The 18,997-nt window shown below is 50.7% G+C and overlaps 2 protein-coding genes across 2 annotated transcripts in view; one reads left to right on the forward strand and one right to left on the reverse strand.

Annotated features, from left to right (window-relative positions):
* The window catches only part of TSPAN16 (tetraspanin 16), a 26,326-nt gene extending 24,023 nt beyond the window's left edge, over window positions 1–2,303 (forward strand). The window contains exon 7 of the mRNA XM_054539699.2: window positions 776–2,303. Coding sequence (XP_054395674.1) covers window positions 776–805 — 30 coding nt within the window. The 3' untranslated portion in view covers window positions 806–2,303. The remainder of the gene's footprint in view (window positions 1–775) is intronic.
* Window positions 946–18,041, reverse strand: RAB3D (RAB3D, member RAS oncogene family). Its single transcript, XM_024236617.3, has 5 exons — window positions 17,838–18,041; window positions 15,679–15,967; window positions 13,745–13,863; window positions 13,529–13,653; window positions 946–4,447 (listed from the first exon to the last, which is right to left on the reverse strand). The coding sequence occupies exons 2-5, from the start codon at window positions 15,904–15,906 to the stop codon at window positions 4,260–4,262; spliced, it is 660 nt and encodes a 219-aa protein (XP_024092385.3). The 5' UTR covers window positions 15,907–15,967; window positions 17,838–18,041; the 3' UTR covers window positions 946–4,259.
* Between the last annotated feature and the right edge of the window lie 956 nt (window positions 18,042–18,997).

Consider the following 18,997-nt stretch of genomic DNA (forward strand, 5'->3'; position numbering starts at 1 on the left):
CACCACTGCACTCCAGCTGGGTGGCAGAGTAAGACTGAGTCTCAAAAAAAAAAAAAAAAAAAAAAAAAAACAGAAACAAAAAAAAAAAAAAGGAAAGAGGTTTAATTGACTCACAGTTCAGCATGGATGGGGAGGCCTCAGGAAATTTACAATTATAACAGAAGGCAAAGGGGAAGCCAGACACCTCCTTCACAAGGTGGCAGGAAGGAGAAGAGCCGAGAGAAGGCGGAAGAATCCCTTATAAAACCATCAGATCTCGAGAGAACTCACTTGCTATCAGGAGAACAGCATGGGGGAACCGCCCCCATGATTCAACGACCTCCACCTGGCACGTGGGGATTATGGGGATTACAATTCAAGATGAGATTTGGGTGGGGACACAAAGCTAAATCATATCAACTGTGACTACCTGGGGTAAGGGCCATCCAGGCAGAGGCAGGGGGAACATTCTGGGCAAAGGCCTTGGGGCAGGAGCCTGGTATATTCAGATAGCAGCAAGTAGGCCAGAGCGGCTGGAGGTGAGCAAGTGTGGGGAGGCCAGTGGAGAGATGTGGGTGGGGAAGGGATGGATCAGATCATGCAGGGCCCTGGGGCCACAGGAAGGACTTCAGCATTTACTGCAAGTAAGGTGGGAGCCATCGAAGGTTCTAAGCAGAGGAGGGATGTGCTCTGACTCAGGTGTTCACAGATGCCCTCTTGCTGCTGTGGAGAGAACTGAGCTTTTTACTAGAAGTAGTTGAGAGAAATAGTGTCCTCACTACCTTCCATATAACAGAGCTTTCCAAGGTCAAGATGGTGGCCATGAGACCCAGTGAGAGGCAGCCCGAGGCCCGGTGAGGTTTCTGCTGTGTCTTGAAGAGCCCTTGACTGACATCTGCTTAGTTGCAAATCAACCCCCCTTTCCCAGAAATGCACTTCACTAATGGAAATAAAAGCACAACTATATTTGGGCATGACGGATTTAATTTTTTCTGGTCGAGAAAAGAGTACATCTTTCCAAACTGGACATCAAGGAATTGCTACACAGAAGAACCGCATCCAGGATAGAAAGGACCAGCCAGAGCTCGTTCAGTAGTGTATTTCAGAATCATCAGGGAGGAGCCAGTAGCGGAATTATCGCGTTAACACTGAGACCACATTTCACCCTTTACTTGTTTTTCTAAATGGAGTAGGAGAGAAAGATGCTAAAATGTGATCTTGGGAGGAGTCCCCCAGTCCCCCGAAAAAGAAGAAAAAAAAACAACCCAGAACTCCAAACCGCTGTGGTCATGGCAATTTCCCATCAAAACTGCCCATGTAAACACAAGCTGCTAAAAGTGAATGTTAAGAAGGAAGGCACTGGTTAGTGGGTGTTCCTGACTTCAATCCCCTGGAGCTGGAGAGGGGTTTTCCCACGGCCTTTGGTTAAATGTGTCTGTAAACTCAACAAACCTCCGTTTCCCTGAGGTAATCTGCAAAAACATCAGTTTTCAGTCCCCAGAGACCATTTCCAATTAAACCTCATCCCCCAAATCATTCAATGTAACATTTGCCTTATTTTTAGAAGAAATAAATGTTCCCATATTATTCCCAGTTTTTGAGAGAATCCTGAGGCAGCTCTCTCCGCTGCTACTTGAAGTTGAATTCTTGAAAAATCTTATGTAAACAGAAAGCTTAGGCCAGGTCAGGAGTAAGATGCAGTCAAAGCTGTTTCACATCACACAGGTGATTACAGGTTAGCTCTGCCCTATTCAAGACAATCTGATCCATTCCTTTTTTTGACAGCAGTTTAGAGACAATTGGCCAACAAAACCAGCCTGGCCAATAAGGTGAAACCCTGTCGCTACTAAAAATGCAAAACTTAACTGGGCGTGGTGGCAGGTGCCTGTAGTCCCAGCTACTTAGGAGGCTGAGACAGGAGAATCGCTTGAACCCAGGAGGTGGAGGTTGCAGTGAGCTGAGATCATGCCACTGCACTCCGGCCTGGGCAACAGAGTGATTCTCTGTCTTAAAAAAACAAGCAAACAAACAAACAAAAACCTCAGCAGGCCATATTGCATCTTAAGTCTTTTTGAAGCTGCTTTAGTTTGACTTTAGTGTTAAAGTAACTAAAAATTTTTGACTCCCGCCCACATACTCAGATACCCTCACTTGGTGTGCGTATAGGATTTGTCCATTTCACCTCAGTCATCTAATTTGTTGGTATAAAAGATACCCTCGGCTGGGCGTGATGGCTCACGCCTGTAATTCAAGCACTTTGGGAGGCCGAAGCAAGTGGATCACTTGAAGTCAGTTTGAGACAAGCCTCACCAACATGGTGAAACCCCTTCTCTACTAAAAATACAAAAATTAGCCAGGTGTGGTGGCAGGTGCCTGTAATGCCAGCTACTCTGGAGGCTGAGGCAGGAGAATCACTTGAACCCTGGAGGTGGAGGTTGCAGTGAGCTGAGATTGTGCCACCGCACTCCAGCCTGGGCGACAGAGCGAGACTCTGTATCAAAAAAACCACAAAAAAAGATACCCTCACTCCAAAGTTCTAAGGGTAGCCTCTGGTATGAAGAAACCAGGGCTCCCTAGAAATAAATCTAAACTTGAACCAGGCTTTCCCCCTCACACATACCCCAGGGAAGAGGCTGAGCTCATGAAAGCTGCAGGAAGTCATTTTGGCTTCAGGGGCTGGGGGAGCAGACACAACCTCTGAAACAGAGTCGGGGAGGTGGGAACATAAAACATCCGCTTAGCCATCCTAACAGTGCTGGTCCTGTTAAGGGGCGTTGGTTGGTGTTTGGGAGCAAAGAAAAGGTGCTGCGCCCCTAGAGTTTGGAATCTGATGGGCAGAAAGTGCCTCTAAACTGGAGGTCAAGACGTACATCTTCAAACTGCACACATAACCTCTGAGCAGAAGCCCCTGGAGGTGGGGACCCCAGCTTCAGGGAACCCCCCGGCACTGATCACAGCCCATCCCCCCCATTCACATAAGGGCCCGCCACTCTCAGGCTGTTACAAAGTACAAGCAGTGACAGCAAGTTACTCAATCCTACCTCCTCACCCCTTCCACCCAACCCCCAGCATCCCTTAGAAGTGACCCCTAGGTTTGAGGCTGTGATGAGCTATGATTGCACCACTGCACTCCAGCCTGGGCGAGACAGCGAGACCATCTCAAAAAGAAAAAAAAAAAAAGTGACTCCTCCATTAGCAAAAATTGTCACATCCCTGGGCCCTGCCAATGACAAGGATTGGGAAATGGACGTTGGGTGTCGAAGGGCCCCCCTCAAGTCGGAGGAGCTTACATCAGAAAGTCGCCGACAACTGCCTGTGGTGGCTGGGAACGTTGCTTCATTTCCTTTTCTAGCAGGATGTATGATTGGGCAAGAACTTGCCTAAAACACAACCAGCTAAACGGGGCCTGGGAGGGAGGCCCCAGGCTCCTGGCTCTGAGGTTAATTAACTTCTGGCCGAGAGCCCAGAACCGGAGTGCTAGGGGTTGGGCAAATCTCTGCCCCATCTAATGTGGTCCATAGTTCCAGAATTAAATTCAGGATCAGAGATGCGGTGAACACAGCAAAAACAGTGGCAGGTCGTGGGTGATGTGGATCTTGGGGGAAGCTTGGAAGGCACTTCTGGGGTCCCTGAAGCCGGGGGGATTGAGGGGATCTGACTCCCTGTCCCTTCTACAATGGGGAAAAGCCGCTTTAATGCTGGTTTTTGCAAGCAGAGGGTCTGCAGGGGTCAAAATCACCATCCCATCTTGGAATCCAGAAAGTTCGTGGGGGCAGGCTCAGAGACCAGCCTGCAGGACCTGAGAAAGAGGCGCCGCCTTACCTGGATGAACTCCAAGAACCCACACTACGCGAGGAAGAAGATGAACCATCTTCCACCAGCTTGGGAATATGAGTCCTGCCCAACCCAGAAGAGACCTGGAAAATGGTTCTAAGCTAGAAGGCACCATGGATGCCCCTCCATCAGACAGAGTGGGACGTGTCACCCACGGCCACCCTCCTTAACACACCCTGGAAAGCAGCAAGCTCATGCCAATGTCCCCGGGCCCCTGCCTGCCATGCAGAGCTGAGTCCCCATGGTCCGTAGCCTCCCACTGGGGCTGCCTGCGGAACCTGGCAGCCACGGCGACATTGTGAAGGAATGAGCCATGCAGGAGTCAGGGGGCAGTTGACAGGAGGGAAGGGATTGCCCTGAGCTTGGAGATAACCACTGTGGCTCATGCCTCGATCACAGTCCCTGCTGAGGCAGGAGAGGGGTGGGTGGGGGGTTGGGGGCCATCTCTAGCAGCTGCAGCTGCTGGGCTGGGGGGCTGGAGCATCCCCCACGGCTGGGCCTTTCCCATTGCTGCCTGAGCCGGAGCTGGGTTCCAGGGACTCGTTCATCTTCTCGCAGATGACATCCACCAGGCGCTCGAAGACCTGCTTCACATTGATGTTCTCCTTGGCACTGGCTTCAAAGAACTCGAAACCTGGATGAATGTCAAGGTGGGGACACTCGTAAGACCCCTGATGGGCAGAGTCTCAGCTGTGGCATCACAGAAACCTGGCTTCTAAGCCTAGTTCTGCTCTTTATCCTGCTGTGGGAATTTGGTTGTGTGCCTTTGCCGCTCCAAGCCTCAGTTTGCTTATCTGTAAAATGGGAATGATGATCCTACCAATGATAAAAATCTGTGGCAGGCCAGGCGCAGGGGCTTATGCCTGTAATTCTGGCACTAAGGGAAGCTATGGCGGGAGGATTGCTTGAGGCCAGGAGTTCAAGACCAGCCTGGGCAACATAGCAAGGCCCTATCTCTACAATAAATTTTTTAAAAAAGTAGATGGGTGGCCAGGTGAGGTGGCTCATGCCTGTAATCCCAGCACTTTGGGAGGCCGAGGCAGGAGGATCATTGGAGGTCAGGAGTTCAAGACCAGCCTGACCAACATGGTGAAACCCTGTCTCTACTAAAAAGACAAAAAATTAGCTGGGCATGGTGGCAAGCGTCTGTAATCCCAGCTACTTGGGAGGCTGAGGCAGGAGAATTGCTTGAATCTGGGAGGCGGAAGTTACACTGAGCTGAGATCACACCACTGCACTCCAGCCTGGGCAACAGAGCGAGACTCTATTAAAAAAAAAAAAAATAGATGGGCATGGTGGCGTTCACCTGCAGTCTCAGCTACTCGGAAGGTTGAGGCAGGAGACTGGTTTGAGCCCAGGATGTCAAGGCTGCAGTGAGCCATGATCACACCACTGCACACCAGCCTGGGTGATGGAGCAAGACCCTGTCTCAAAAACAAAACAAAACGAAACCCTGCGGCTGCAGCCATGGTCTGGACAATCCTAAGAACCTCTTTGTCACGAGGCAGTGGCTGCAAGAGTGTAGGTGGGAGGGTACATGAAGAGTTCTGCTGCCCAGCGGCCATGGCAGTGCCCACAGGTGGCTATAGCTCAGCTTCCACCCAATTTCTGCTACACAGAAAGGCATGGTCAGGAGACCCATCAAGTCACATTTTCCATTGCTTTTTTTAAAAGAGAAACGGTCTCTCTCTATTGCCCAGGCCGGAGTGTAGTGGTATGAACATGGCTCATAGCAGCCTCAACCTCCTGGGCTCAAGCGATCCTCCCGCCTTGGCCCCCTGAGTAGGTGGGGCTACAGGTGCGCCCCACCACACCCGGCTAATTTTTAAATTTTTTCTCTTGTAGAGGTGGGGGTCTCACTATGTTGCGCAGGCTGGTCTTGAACTGCTGGCCTAAAGCAATCCTCCCGCCTAGGCCTCCCAAAGTGCTGGGTTTACCAGCGTGAGCCACCACGCTGGGCTTCCTGCATCCTTTTAAGGTTCCTGAGGGGTCTGCCTGAGAGGAGCTGTCCCTGAATCTCCATGCAGCCCCACCTGCCACATCACCAAGGTAAGCCAGGAATTCAGACAAATGCCTGCCACGTTACACGTGGCCAAGGGTAAGTGGGCCTGTCTTCTCTGTGTGTCATGCTGCACTATAAAAATGGAATCATAATGAGTTAGGTGTGTAATTATCCATTTATTATCTGTCTCCGCTACTAGAAAGCCAGCTCCAGGCAGGCAGGATTTCCGCCATGGCTGTACCCAGTGCCTGACACGGAGAGGGTGTTTAGAAATTGTCTGCTGAATGGTTGAATGAATGAATGGGTAAATGAATGAATAGCAGAGGCAGGACATGAACTTAGATCTCCTACTGTCAGCCCAGAGATATCAAAGCCATCCCGCTGTCTTCCTGGGCAGATTTGGTGTTTCCTTATCCACGCGTGACCTTGCCTCGTACCATCTGTGTTCTTTATTTTTCTTTTTGTTGAGACAGAGTTTCGCTCTTGTTGCCCAGGCTGGAGTGTAACGGCATGATCTCAGCCCACTGCAACCTCCACCTCCTGAGTTCAAGTGATTCTCCTGCTTCAGCCTCCCAAGGAGCTGGGACTGCAGGTGTGCACCACCATGCCAGGCTAATTTTTGTATTTTCAGTAGAGATGGGGTTTCGCTATTTTGGCCAGGCTGGTATCGAACTCTTGACCTCAGATGATCCACCTGCCTCAGCTTCCCAAAGTGCTGGGATTACAGGCATGAACCACCGCGCCCGGCTTATTTTTCTGATATTAACCAGGCGTGGTGGTATGCGCCTGTAATCCCAACTACTCAGGAGGCCAAGGCAGGAGAATCACTTGAACCCAGGAGTTCAAGACCAGCCTGGGTAACGTAGGGAGACCCTGTCTCTAAAATAAATAAAAATTTTAAAAAGGAAATTCTAAAAGGAAAAAAATATATATTTTTTGGATGTTATTCAATAGAGAAATGTACTGGAGAAACTAGAAACTACAGGTAAGTATTGAGACAGCCTATAATCCCAGTACTTTGGGAGACTGAAGCAAGTGGGTACCTGAGCTCAGAAGTTCGAGACATAGCAAGACCCAATCTCTAAAGAAAATATAAAAATTAAGGCCGAGCATGGTGGTTCACGCCTGTAATACCAGCATTTTGGGAGGCCAAGGTGAGTGGATCACTTGACGTCTGGAGTTTGAGACCAGCCTGGCCAACATGATGAAACCCCGTGTCTACTAAAAATGCAAAAATTAGCTGGCCATGGTGGTGCACACCTGTGATCCCAGCTACTTAGGAGGCTGAAGAAGGAGGATCACTTGAACCTGGGAGGTGGAGGTTGCAGTGAGCTGAGATTGTGCCATTGCACTCCAGGCTGGGTGACAGAACAAGATGCTATCTCAAAAAAAAAAAAAGGGCGGGGGGCGAGCCAGGCGTGGTGGCTCACTCCTGTAATCTCAGCACTTTGGGAGGCCAAGGTGGGTGGGTCACGAGGTCAGGGGTTCCAGCCTGGGGCCAATATGGTGAAACCACATCTCTACTAAAAATACAAAATTTAGCTTTATGTGGTGGCGCGTGCCTGCAGTCCCAGCTACTCAGGAGGCTGAGGCAGAAGAATCGCTTGAACCCAGGAGGTGGAGGTTGCAGTGAGCCGCGATTATGCCACTGCACTCCAGCCTGGCAACAGAGTGAGTCTCCATCTCAAAAAAAATAAATAAATAAATATTAGCCAGGTGTGGTGGCATGCACCTGCAATCCCACCTACTTGGGAGGCTGAGGCGGGAGGATGACCTGAGCCAGGGAAGTTGAGGCTGCAGTGAGTCGAGGTCATGCCATTGCACTCCAGCCTGGGCAACAGAGTGAGACCCTGTCTCAAAACAAAAACACAAAGAAATGTATGGAGAAAGAGATAAAAGTAATTTGTAATCTCATCACTTGGAAACAATTACTGTTAGTGTTTTGCTATTTAGCTTTCTAGTCTTTATTCATCTTTTTTTTTAGACAGAGTCTCCCTCTGTTGCCCAGGCTGGAGTGCAGTGGTGTGATCATAACTCATTGCGGCCTCAACTTTTGGGACCCCCTCAGTCTCCCAAGTAGCTGGGACTATAGGGGTGTGCCACCACACACAGCCAATTTTTGGTATTTTTTTATAGGGGTGGAGCTTCACCATGTTGCCCACGCTGGTCTCTAACTCCTAGACTCAAGTGATCCTTCTGCCTTGACCTCCCAAAGTGCAAGGATTATAGGCATGAGCCACTATGCCCAGCCTTTAGTCTTTTTCTATATAAATATGTCATTGTTGGGGTTAGGTTTGTAGGGGATGTGTGTGTGCACATGTATGTGTGTCTGGCTTTTTTTCCTACAAAATTGGAATCAGGCCAGGCGCGGTGGCTCACACCTGTAATCCCAGTAGTTTGGGAGGCCGAGGCAGCGGATCACCTGAGGTCAGGAATTTGATACCAGCCTGACCAACATGGTGAAACCCCTCTCTACTAAAAATACAAAAGTAGCCAGGTGTGGTGGTACATGCCTGTAATCCCAGCTATTCGGGAGGCTGAGGCAGGAGAATTGCTTGAACCTGGGAGGCGGAGGTTGCAGCGAGCCGAGATTGCGCCACTGCACTCCAGCCTGGGCAACAAGAGCGAAACTCCATCTCAAAAAAAAAAAAAAAAAAAATTGGGATCTAATTCTGTCTCCTGCTTTGTACTCCAATCTTCTTTTTGTGTGTGTGTGAGATACTGGCTCACTCCATCACCCAGGCTGGAATGCAATGGCGCGATCTCGGCTCATTGCAACCTCCACCTCCCGGGTTCAAACGGTTCTCATACCTCAGCTTTCCAAGTAGCTGGGATTACAGGCACGTGCCACCACACCCAGCTAATTTTTGTATTTTTGGTAGAGACAGGGTTTTACCATGTTGGCCAGGCTGGTCTCGAACTCCTGACATCAAGTGATCTGCCCACTTCAGCCTCCCAAAGTGCTAGGATTACAGGCGTGAGCCACCAAACCCGGCCTGTATTCCAATATTTTAAACATAATAACAGAAAGTGAGAATCTCCCTTTACCCGGAGACCCCAGATATAATCTGCAAGTAGGTGTGGGAAACACCTCCAAGTATTCCAGCCCATGGCGGGCGTAACTGATTTCGCTACTTCCAGGCTAACTGGGGATCCAGGGCCCTGCCCCACAGAACAGAGACCCAGTTTCTCCAACAAAGCAATGGCAAGAATAAAAGGGGAAAGGGACTGGTTACGGCTCAGAGGTCAGCAAACCTCCTCTGTAAAGGGCCAGATCGTAAATATTTTAGGCTTTCTGGGTCATATGGTCTCTGTCTCAATTACTCAATTCCACGCTTGAAGCACTGTATATACCCTTTTCTGTATTGAGACAGCCTGTAATTACAGACGTGTGATTACCATAAACAATAGCAACCATAGACAATGCATCAACAAATAGGCATCAACTGAGCACGGGTGTGAGCTCACTCCTGTAATCCCAGCACTTTGGGAGGCTAAGGTGGGAGGATTGCTTAAGCCCAGGAGTTCAAGATCAGCCCAGACAACATGGCAAGACCTATCTCTTAGAATGTTTTTGGTTTTTTTGGTTTTTTTTTTTTGAGACGGAGTCTCGCTCTGTTGCCCAAGCTGGAGTGCAGTGGCACGATCTCGGCTCACTGCAACCTCTGCCTCCCAGGTTCAAGGAATTCTCCTGCCTCAGCCTCCTGAGTAGCTGGGATTACAGGTGTGTACCACCACACCCGGAAAGGGTATGGCTGTGTCTCAGAAAAACATTTATAGATACAAATTTGAATTTCATATAAATTTCCCATGTCATATTATTTTTTTTTCAACCACTTAAAAATGTAAAAACCAACCAGGTGCCGTGGCTCATGCCTGTAATCCCAACACTTTGGGAGGCTGAGGCAGGCCAATTGCTTGAGCCCAGGAGTTCAAGACCAGCCTGGGCAATATAGTGAGACCTCGTCTCTACAAAAAATAAAAATAAAAAATTAGCCAGTATGCTGGCTTACACTAGTAGTCCCAGCTACTTGAAAGGCTGAGGCAGCAGAATGGCTTGAACCCAGGAGTCCGAGGCTACAGGGAGCTTTAAACTTATTTTGTAGAGTTGGGGTCTCACTATGTTGCCCAGGCTGGTCTCCAACCCCTGGGCTCAAGCAATCCTCCCTCCTCAGCCTCCTAAAGTGGTGGGATCACACCACTGTACTCCAGCCTGGGTGAAAGGGTGAGCCTTTGTCTCTATTATTTAAACAACAACAACAAAACAGCTGGAGTTGTTTTGTTTACAGCGAAGTGTTTACAGACAAAAGGGCTCGATGTCAAGGGCTTATTTCTCAATGCTCTAGGAAAAAAAGGAAAAGTATTTTGGGGGAATAGATGATTCAAGATTGAATAAATGTTGAGATCTAATTATGCTGAATAATGTTTTATGAAAGTCTATTATATATTCCTTTCTACTTGTGAATGTATTTGAACTTTTTTTTAGACGGAGTTTCGCTGTTACCCAGGCTGGAGTGCAATGGCGCGATCTCAGCTCACATAACCTCCGCCTCCTGGGTTCAAGCGATTCTCCTCCCTCAGCCTCCAGAGTAGCTGGCATTACAGGCAGGCGCCACCACGACCGGCTAATTTTGTATTTTTAGTAGAGATGAAATTTCACCATGTTGGTCAGCTCGGTCTCAAACTCCTGACCTCAGGTGATCTGCCTGCCTCAGCCTCCTAAAGTGCTGGGATTACAGGCATTAGCCACCAGGCCTGGCCGAACATTTCTTATTTTATTTCATTTTTTTTGAGACAAGGTCTTGCTCTGTCGCCCAGGCTGGCATACAGTGGTGCAATCTTGGCTCAATGCAACCTCTGCCTCCCAGGCTCAAGCGATCCTCCCACCTCAGCCTCCTGAGTAGCTGAGACTACAGGTGTGCACCACCATGCCTAGCTAATTTTTGCTTTTTTTTGTACAGACAGGGTTTGCCATGTTGACCAGGCTGGTCTCAAAGTCCTGGGCTCGAGTGATCTACCCACTTTGCCCTCCCAATGTGCTGGGAGTATTTGAACATTTTTATCACAAAAAGTTATTATTTTCTTCCTTTTTTGAGACAGGGTCTCGCTATATTGCCCAAGCTGGTCTCAAATTCTTGGCCTGAAGCAATCCGCCTAAATAAGTCTCCAGAGTAGCTGAGATTACAAGCACTTGCCACCATTCCTGGCAAAAGTTATTTTTTTAAAAAAGTGTAGGCCGGGCCTATAAAAACCAACCAGGTGCAGTGACTCCATCTCAAAAAAAAAAAAAAGTGTTAAAAACATCTGTGATCAAGCTGACAGATTTCTTGCCACATGTGCCCAAAGAAATACATGTAAAAATGATGGCTGCAGCTGCATTTGTCAGAGGAAAAGGCTAGCAATAATCTCCATGGCTGTCAACAGAGGAAAAGGTTAAGGAAACACGAAATGGAATAGCACACAGCCATGCAAAAGAATGAGCCAGCTCTGGGGCTGCTGGAGAAATATTTCTTTTTTTTTTTGAGGCAGAGTCTCGCTCTGTCGCCCAGGCTGGAGTGCGGTGGTGCGATCTCGGCTCACTGCAAGCTCCGCCTCCCGGGTTTACACCATTCTCCTGCCTCAGCCTCCCGAGAAGCTGGGACTAAAGGCACCCGCCACCACACTGGCTAATTTTTTTGTATTTTTAGTAGAGACGGAGTTTCACAGTGTTAGCCAGGATGGTCTTGATCTCCTGACCTCATGATCCACCCGCCCTGGCCTCCCAAAGTGCTGGGATTAGAAGCGTGAGCCACTGCGCCCGGCCGAGAAATATTTCTAGGATATATTATTTAGTAGAAAAATTCAAAATGCAGGAAAGGGTATATACAGTAGTGAACATCTGTGTAAAACAAAAAAGTAGCCAATGTGTTGTTAATGCCTGTAGGTGCTCAGGATATTTCTGGAAAGAGATACAAGAACCAGAAAAGCTGGGAGACCAGAACTGGAAGTGGGGAGTGAGTTATTGCCTTAGTCTCTTTCTGTGCCTTCTGAATTTTGCACATAGGGTGCTGGCTTGGATGGGGCTTATGAGAAAGCTGGGGTTAAAAATTGATTGCAAGCATCAGTTACTTTCTTTTTTTTTTTTTTGAGACAGAGTCTCCCTCCATTGCCCAGGCTGGAGTGCAGTGGCAGGATATTGGCTCACTGCAGCCTCCGCCTCTTAGGTTCAAGCGATTCTTCTGCCTCAGCCTCCCAAGTAGCTGGGATTACAGACATCTGCCACCATGCCCGGCTAATTTTTATGTATTTTTAGTAGAAACGGGGTTTTGCCATGTTGGCCAGGCTGGTCTAGAACTCCTGGCCTCAGGTGATCTGCCTGCCTCAGCCTCCCCAAGTGCTGGGATTTCAGGCATGAGCCACCACACCCCGCCACAAATAAAGTTTTATTGGCAAACAGTCACACCCATTCATTTATGCGTTGTCTATGGCTGCTGTCATGCACAGTTGAGTAGTTGCCATAGAGACTGTATGGCCAAAAAAATTTACTATCTGGCCCTTTAAGAAAAGGTTTGCTGACTCCTGGACTAAAGAAAGCAGTCGTAGCCACTATTTTGCTGGAACAAAACAGCCGGGCATGGTGGCTCATGCCTGTAATCCCAACACTTTGGGAGGCCGAGGCAGGTGGATCACCTGTCAGGGGTTCAAGACCAGCCTGGCCAACATGACGAAACCCCATCTCTACTGAAAATACAAAAATGAGTCAGGCGTGCTACGCACACCTGTAATCCCGGAAATTCAGGAGGCTGAGGCAGGAGAATCGCAGGAGATAGAGAATGCAGGAGGTAGAGGTTGCAGTGAGCCAAGATCGCGCCACTGCACTCCAGCCTAGGCGACAAAGTGAGACTCCATCTCAAAACAAAAACAAAAACAAACCATAAAGAACATCCCCTTGGCCAGGTGTGGTGGCTCATGCGTGCAATCCTAGCACTTTGGGAGGCTGAGGAGGGAGGATCACTTGAGGCCAGGAGTTCGAGGCCAGCCTGGGCAACATAGCGAGACCCTGTCTCTACACAAAATTAAAAAAAAGGCCAGGCGTGGTGGCTCATGCTTGTAATCCCCGCACTTTGGGAGGCCAAGGTGGGCGGATCACGAGGTCAGGAGATTGAGACCATCCTGGCTAACACGGTGAAACCCCGTCTTTACTAAAAATACAAAAAATTAGCTGGGCATGGTGGCACTCGCCTGTAGTACCAGTTGCTTGGGAGGCTGAAGCAGGAGAATTGCTTGAACCTGGGAGGTGGAGGCTGCAGTGAGCCGAGATCGCGCCATTGCACTCCAGCCTGGGCGACAGAGCGAGACTCCATCTCAAAAAAATAAAAAATAAAAAAATAAAGAACATCCCCATCCTTTTCCATGGCTGCATAATATTCCACCGTGTGAATATACTTTATGTCCACTTGGTTCTCCAACTGTGAGACACTTGGGAGGGATCTGTATCTCTAGGATCAATTTCCAGAAATGGTTTTTCTGGGTTCCCAGGAGATAGGCAGTGGGGCAGTGGGAGTTCCTGCACATGGATCCCCTGCAATTAAACGGGACATGTGGCATACACATGGGTATTTTCCTGGGCAGATCCTCAAAGGATCAGTGACTGGGTTGGACCCTGAATCAGAGGATGGGGATGAGGGTTTGGTTCTGGGAGACCAGGGCCTGTGGCCCAGGCTGGGCACTAACCAAGGTCGTCGGCGAGCCTCCGGCCATCCTCTGCAGGCACGACACGTTCGTCCTCCAGGTCACACTTGTTCCCCACCAGGATGACCTGGGCGTTGTCCCAGGAGTAGGTCTTGATTTGCGTGGCCCTGCAGAGTTACCAGTGGTGAGCCATGAGCCGGGGTTTAGGGGTCAGAGGAGAGGGCAAAGATCAGGGGTCCATGATCAGCAAGCACTTACCAGTCCTGCACAGCGGCAAAGGATTCCTGATTGGCGACGTCATACATGAGCAGGAAGCCCATGGCTCCCCGGTAGTAGGCTGTGGTGATGGTGCGGTAGCGCTCCTGGCCCGCCGTGTCCTGGACAAATGGCAGTGGCAGTTGGCTGGGAACTACCTGTTTCCCAGTCCACCCCTGTCTGAGAGGGGCACTGCCCTGTGCTCATAGCCCCAGTCTTATGGGGGAGACACAGACCTGCTTGTACAACCTCCGGTCTGATGGAGAATACACAGATCCTGCCTTCACAACCCCAGTCTGATGGGGGAGGCATGGATTCATTACCAAGGGACCTCCCCAGTCTGATGAGGGAGAGACTTGGGCTTGCCCTTGAGGGGTTCCAAGTCTCAGGGGTCAGTGGCCTCTCACAGACTAATGAGCCCCTTTGACCTTGTCTGTAAGAACCAACTTAACAACTGCAAATAAGAACCAACTGGGCCAGATGGTACCATCTTGACAGGACACCTTGGTACTCTTGCTACCATGATGATTGTTACCAGCAGCTAAGTTGGGAGAGGGGGCTGGGTGTGACTCTGCAGACCAGGTCGGTCCAATGGGGGTCCCAGTGGTCCCCTCTAAGATGGTACCCAAAACTCTTCCCCATTGGTCACCAGCACCTGGAATCTTTCTTTTTTCTTTCTTTCTTTTTTTAATAGATGGGGTCTCGCCCTGTCACCCATGCTGGAGTGCAGTGGTGCAATCATAGCTCACTGCAGCCTCAAACTCCTGGGCTCAAGCAATCCTCTCGCCTCAGCCTCCTGAATAGCTGAGACTACAGGTGGGAGCTACCATGCTGGGCTAACGTTTAAAGTTGTTTTAGAGATGAGATCTTGCTATGTTGTCCAGGCTGATCTGGAACTGCTGGGCTCAAGTGATCCTCCACCTCGGCCTCCCAAAGTGTTAGGATTACAGGCATGAGCCACCACGCTTAGTGTCACGAGTACTTCAAACATGTCTTAGGTTAGTATCATCTCTGCAATCAGACCCCCAGGAATAATACTGTCTCCCTGCCAGGCACGGTGGCTCACGCCTGTAATCCCAGCACTTTGGGAGGCCGAGGTGGGCGGATCACGAGGTCAGGAGTTCGAGCCCAGCCTGGCCAACATGGTGAAACCCCATCTCTATTAAAAGTATAAAAAATTACCCGGGTGTGGTGGCATGCACCTGTAATCCCAGCTACTCGGGAGACTGAGGCAGGAGAACTGCTTGAACCCAGGAGGCGGAGGTTGCCGTGAGCCAAGATTGTGCCATTGTGCTCCAGCCTGGGTGACAGAGCAAGACTCCGTCTCGAGAGAAAAAAAAAAAAAAAAAAAAAAAAAAATATATATATATATATATATATATATATACACACAGTCTCCCTCGGAGTCCCCCCAACCAGGTCAGGGCATGTCCCCTCATCCTGATAAATTCACCTAGTAGATTAGTAGATAATTCCTCCCTACTCTTCACACCTGCCCCAAGTGCACATCCCAACTCTGGGCTACTTCTCCTCACTTGAGAACCCTCCCCACAGCCAGAAGAACTCTCCAATGAGGCTAGGCACGGTGGCTCATGCCTGTAATCCCAGCACTTTGGGAGGCCGAGGCGGGTGGATCACCTGAGGTCAGGAGTTTGAGACCAGCCTGGCCAACATGGTGAAACCCCACCTCTACTAACAGTACAAAAATTAGCCGGGCATGGTGGTGGGCACCTGTAATCCCGGCTACTCGGGAGGTTGAGGCAGGAGAATCGCTTGAACCCAGGAGATGGAGGTTGCAGTGAGCCGAGATCGCGCCACTGCCCTCCAGCCTGGGCGACAGAGCGAGACTCCGTCTCAAAAAAAAAAAAAAAAGAACCCTCCAATGAACTTTCCTGGAGGGACCCCACCCCCAACCCACAGCCAGCCTCCCAGCCTACCCAGATCTGCAGCTTGATCCTCTTGTCATGGCGGTAGACAGTCTTGACCTTGAAGTCGATGCCCACAGTACTGACGAAGGCGGGCGTGAAGGAGTCGTCCGCATATCGGAACAGGAAGGAAGTCTTGCCCACGCTGCTGTTGCCTATCAGTAGCAGTTTGAACATATAGTCGAAGTTCTGATCTGCTGCATCCCGTGGGCCTGCCTGGGGGTCTCCAGCTGATGCCATCTTGGCACAAGCCTCCTGGGACAGGGAGACCTGAAATCTTCAGGGAGAGGAGACGGGCGTCCTGCAGGGGAATCAGACATCAATAACAGCTCCTGTGGATGCACCAGGCCTGGATTCAAATCTCAGCTCCGTCACTTGGAGACCAAGTGATGCTGGATGCATTGCTTGCCCCCTCTAGACCTCAATGTCCTCTTCTGCAAAATGGGATGTTTGTCATAGTCCCTTCCTGAAAGAGTAGTTGGTTGTGAGCCTAAAACGAGTTTCTTTCTTTCTTCTTTTTTTTTTTAGAGACAAGATCTCGCTCTGTTGCCTGAGGCTGGAGCGCAGTGGCGTGATCATAGCTCACTGCAGTCTTGATCTCCTGGGCTCAAGTGATCCTCCTGCCTCAGCCTTCCAATGTGCTAGGATTACAGGCATGAGCCACCACGCCCAACCTAAAATGTGTTTCTTTATTCATTCAACAAATGCTTACTCTCTGCCAGGCCCTGTTCTCTGTGGAAATGCAGCTGTGAATAGGACAAGAAAAAGTCCATCCTCGGGTGGTCACGTTCCTTCCAGTGGGAAGGTATTAACACACGTAACGGTCATTAGACAGTGCCTGGTATAGAGCTGGGGCACAAAAAATGTGACTGCTGTTTAATCTTCACACCCTGTGGCGTAACTGAGTCTTTATTGGGGTGGAGGGTGGGGAGACCTTTCCCGTCTGGAAACCCAGAGGCCTAGCAAAGGGTTCAAGTGCAAGGCCAAGGGTAAGGGGCTCTGGCCGCTGCAGAACTAGATTCTGGAGAAGGCACAGGTGTGGACTTCGCCCCAGCGTGTGCAGCTGGTGTGGCCCAGGTGTAAGCTGGGCTGGGGTGGGGGGAGGACCTGCCAGCTGGATAAGCTGGATAGAGCCCCCGATTAAGGCTTGGGTGTTGACTTTGGCAGGTGTCAGCCACTGGGGTGCCTGCCCCCCACCAACTCATGCCAAATACAACCCCTTCTCTGAGTTCCAAGGGGAAGGGGTTTTCTATGTACAGGGCCCAGGTTTAAAGTCCAGTTCTACCCCCTAAATGGGTACTGCTATTTTCTATTTGTCAAAGGGGCCGGGCCTGTCTCCTTCTGCCCAAGGCTGACTCACTCCAGCCCCAGTCCACGGAGGCAGGAGTGAGAGTCCTTATACCCAAGGAAACGATCCCAGCCACTTAATTAACACAACCTCACTACCACGACCACTGCTGCCCACCCCTGGTCTTTCCAGGCAATCTGTCCCACAGCTAGGCTCCTTGAATCTGCCCACACTCCAACATGCTGCTTCATCCGAGTCCAAGGTGCTCCCTCAACCCTCATAACCTCTCCCAGGCCTCAGTTTCCCCAGCTGTCTATGGCCGCTGCAGGAACCGCACAGAGAGGCTGCAGAAGGCCTGGATGCAGGCAGGGCAGAGGCAGAGAGAGCCCTGGCACAGCTATTTCTCAACTGCCTTTGGGGCTTTTTTCAATTTTAAACGAGGACCCAACCGGCCCCACCCCGTGTTCCAGGAGAACGAGTTTAAGGAGGGGAAGAGAAGAGGCAGGAAACCTTTCCCCACGCAGGGCAGGGCCGCAAGGCTGGGGCCCCCACCTCCCCCAGCCTTAGCTCACCTGTGTCAGTCGGTCCCGCCTCTTTCTAACCATCTGCCGACCCTCCCTCAAGCCTGGACCCGGAGGGCTCGCCTCTGTTCCCCTTCACTAGATTTGGGGCGCCCCAGCCAATGCAGGTGGACTCAGGAGTTTCCCCCATCACCATATGGTCCCAACGCCTGTCCCCAGCTGGGCTCTCTGCCCCGCCCGCGCCCCATCAGCGCTTCCCAAGTGCCCAACTGGGTGGGGGCGAGGGCAGAGGCGTTCCCCGCAGCCCCGCCTTTGTCCCCCAGACCCCCTACCCTCCTCCCAAACTCCTGTACCCCACAGACCTGCTCGAATGCGGAGGGGCCGGGTGGGCTGCGCTCCTTCCCAGGGGTGACCTCGCGTAGGGGGCGCCGCCTACAGGGGTTCCGCCTGTGAACTCGCTGCGGCTTGGCCCTGGCCGCGACCCCGACCCCGCAGCCGCAGAAGCCAGCAGCCTGCAGCCACCCGGATCCCGCGCGGGCTCCGCCCAGAAGGCGGAGGAGGGGCCGTTCCCGGAGCGGGGGATGGGGAAGGACTAAGAGGGGCCGAGTCTTGGGCGGGGCTTGCAGAAAGCGGGTGGGAGGGGCTGGAAGCTGCACCAAGTGTCTAGAGCCCGTCCTAGCCAAGCAACATCTCATTTTCCCAACTGCTTGTAAAGAGCTTCTACTATACGCACGGCTGTTAAAAGCATAGAGTCTGGGGCCTGGTTCGAGTCCCAGCTCCACCACTTTCTAGTCTTGTGGCTTTGGACGCGTTACTTAACCTCTTTGAGCCTCAGTTTCCCCATCCGTCAAGTAGCTCATAGCAAGAGTACCCAACCTCACAGAGTTGTGGGAGGATTCTGATCTGAGTTATGTTTGTCAAGTGCAATGCCGGCCTTAAAGTAGGCTAGGCCAGGCGCGGTGGCCTGTAATAACAGCAGTTTGGGAGGCCGAGGCAGGAGAATCACTTGAGGCCAGGAGTTTGAGAACAGCTTGGGCATCGTAAGGAGACCTCATCTCTATTAAAAATAACAAAAATTAGCCAGGTATGGTGGCGTGCATCTGTAACCCCAGCTACTTGGGAGGCTGAGGCAGGAGGATTGCTGGAGACATCGAGGCTGCAGTGAGCCTCGATTGCGCCACAGCACTCCAGCCTGGGCAACAGAGCAAGACCCTGTTTCAAATAAATAAAAATAAACGAGAGCCGGGCGTGGTGGCTTATGCCTGTAATCCCAGTACTTTGGGAGGCCGAGGCAGGCGGATCACTTGAGGTCAGGAATTTGAGACCAGCCTGGCCAACATGGTGAAGCCTCATCTCTACTAAAAAAAAAAAATACAAATATTAGGGGCCAGGCACGGTGGCTCACACCTGTAGTCTCAGCACTTTGGGAGGCCGAGGCGGGCAGATCACCTGAGGTCGGGAGTTCGAGACTAGCCTGGCCAACGTGAAGAAACCCTGTCTCTACTAAAAAATACAAAATTAG

This window comes from Pongo abelii, chromosome 20 (assembly GCF_028885655.2).
Source record: "Pongo abelii isolate AG06213 chromosome 20, NHGRI_mPonAbe1-v2.0_pri, whole genome shotgun sequence".
Lineage (NCBI taxonomy): Eukaryota > Metazoa > Chordata > Mammalia > Primates > Hominidae > Pongo > Pongo abelii.

Coding starts and splice junctions, on each gene's coding strand:
- RAB3D (XM_024236617.3), bottom strand. CDS start 15,906: ATGGCATCAGCTGGAGACCCCCAGGCAGGCCCACGGGATGCAGCAGAT. Junction 13,864..15,678: donor GGATCAAGCTGCAGATCTGG/GTAGGCTGGGAG, acceptor CCATTTGTCCAG/GACACGGCGGGCCAGGAGCG. Junction 13,654..13,744: donor TTTGCCGCTGTGCAGGACTG/GTAAGTGCTTGC, acceptor GTAACTCTGCAG/GGCCACGCAAATCAAGACCT.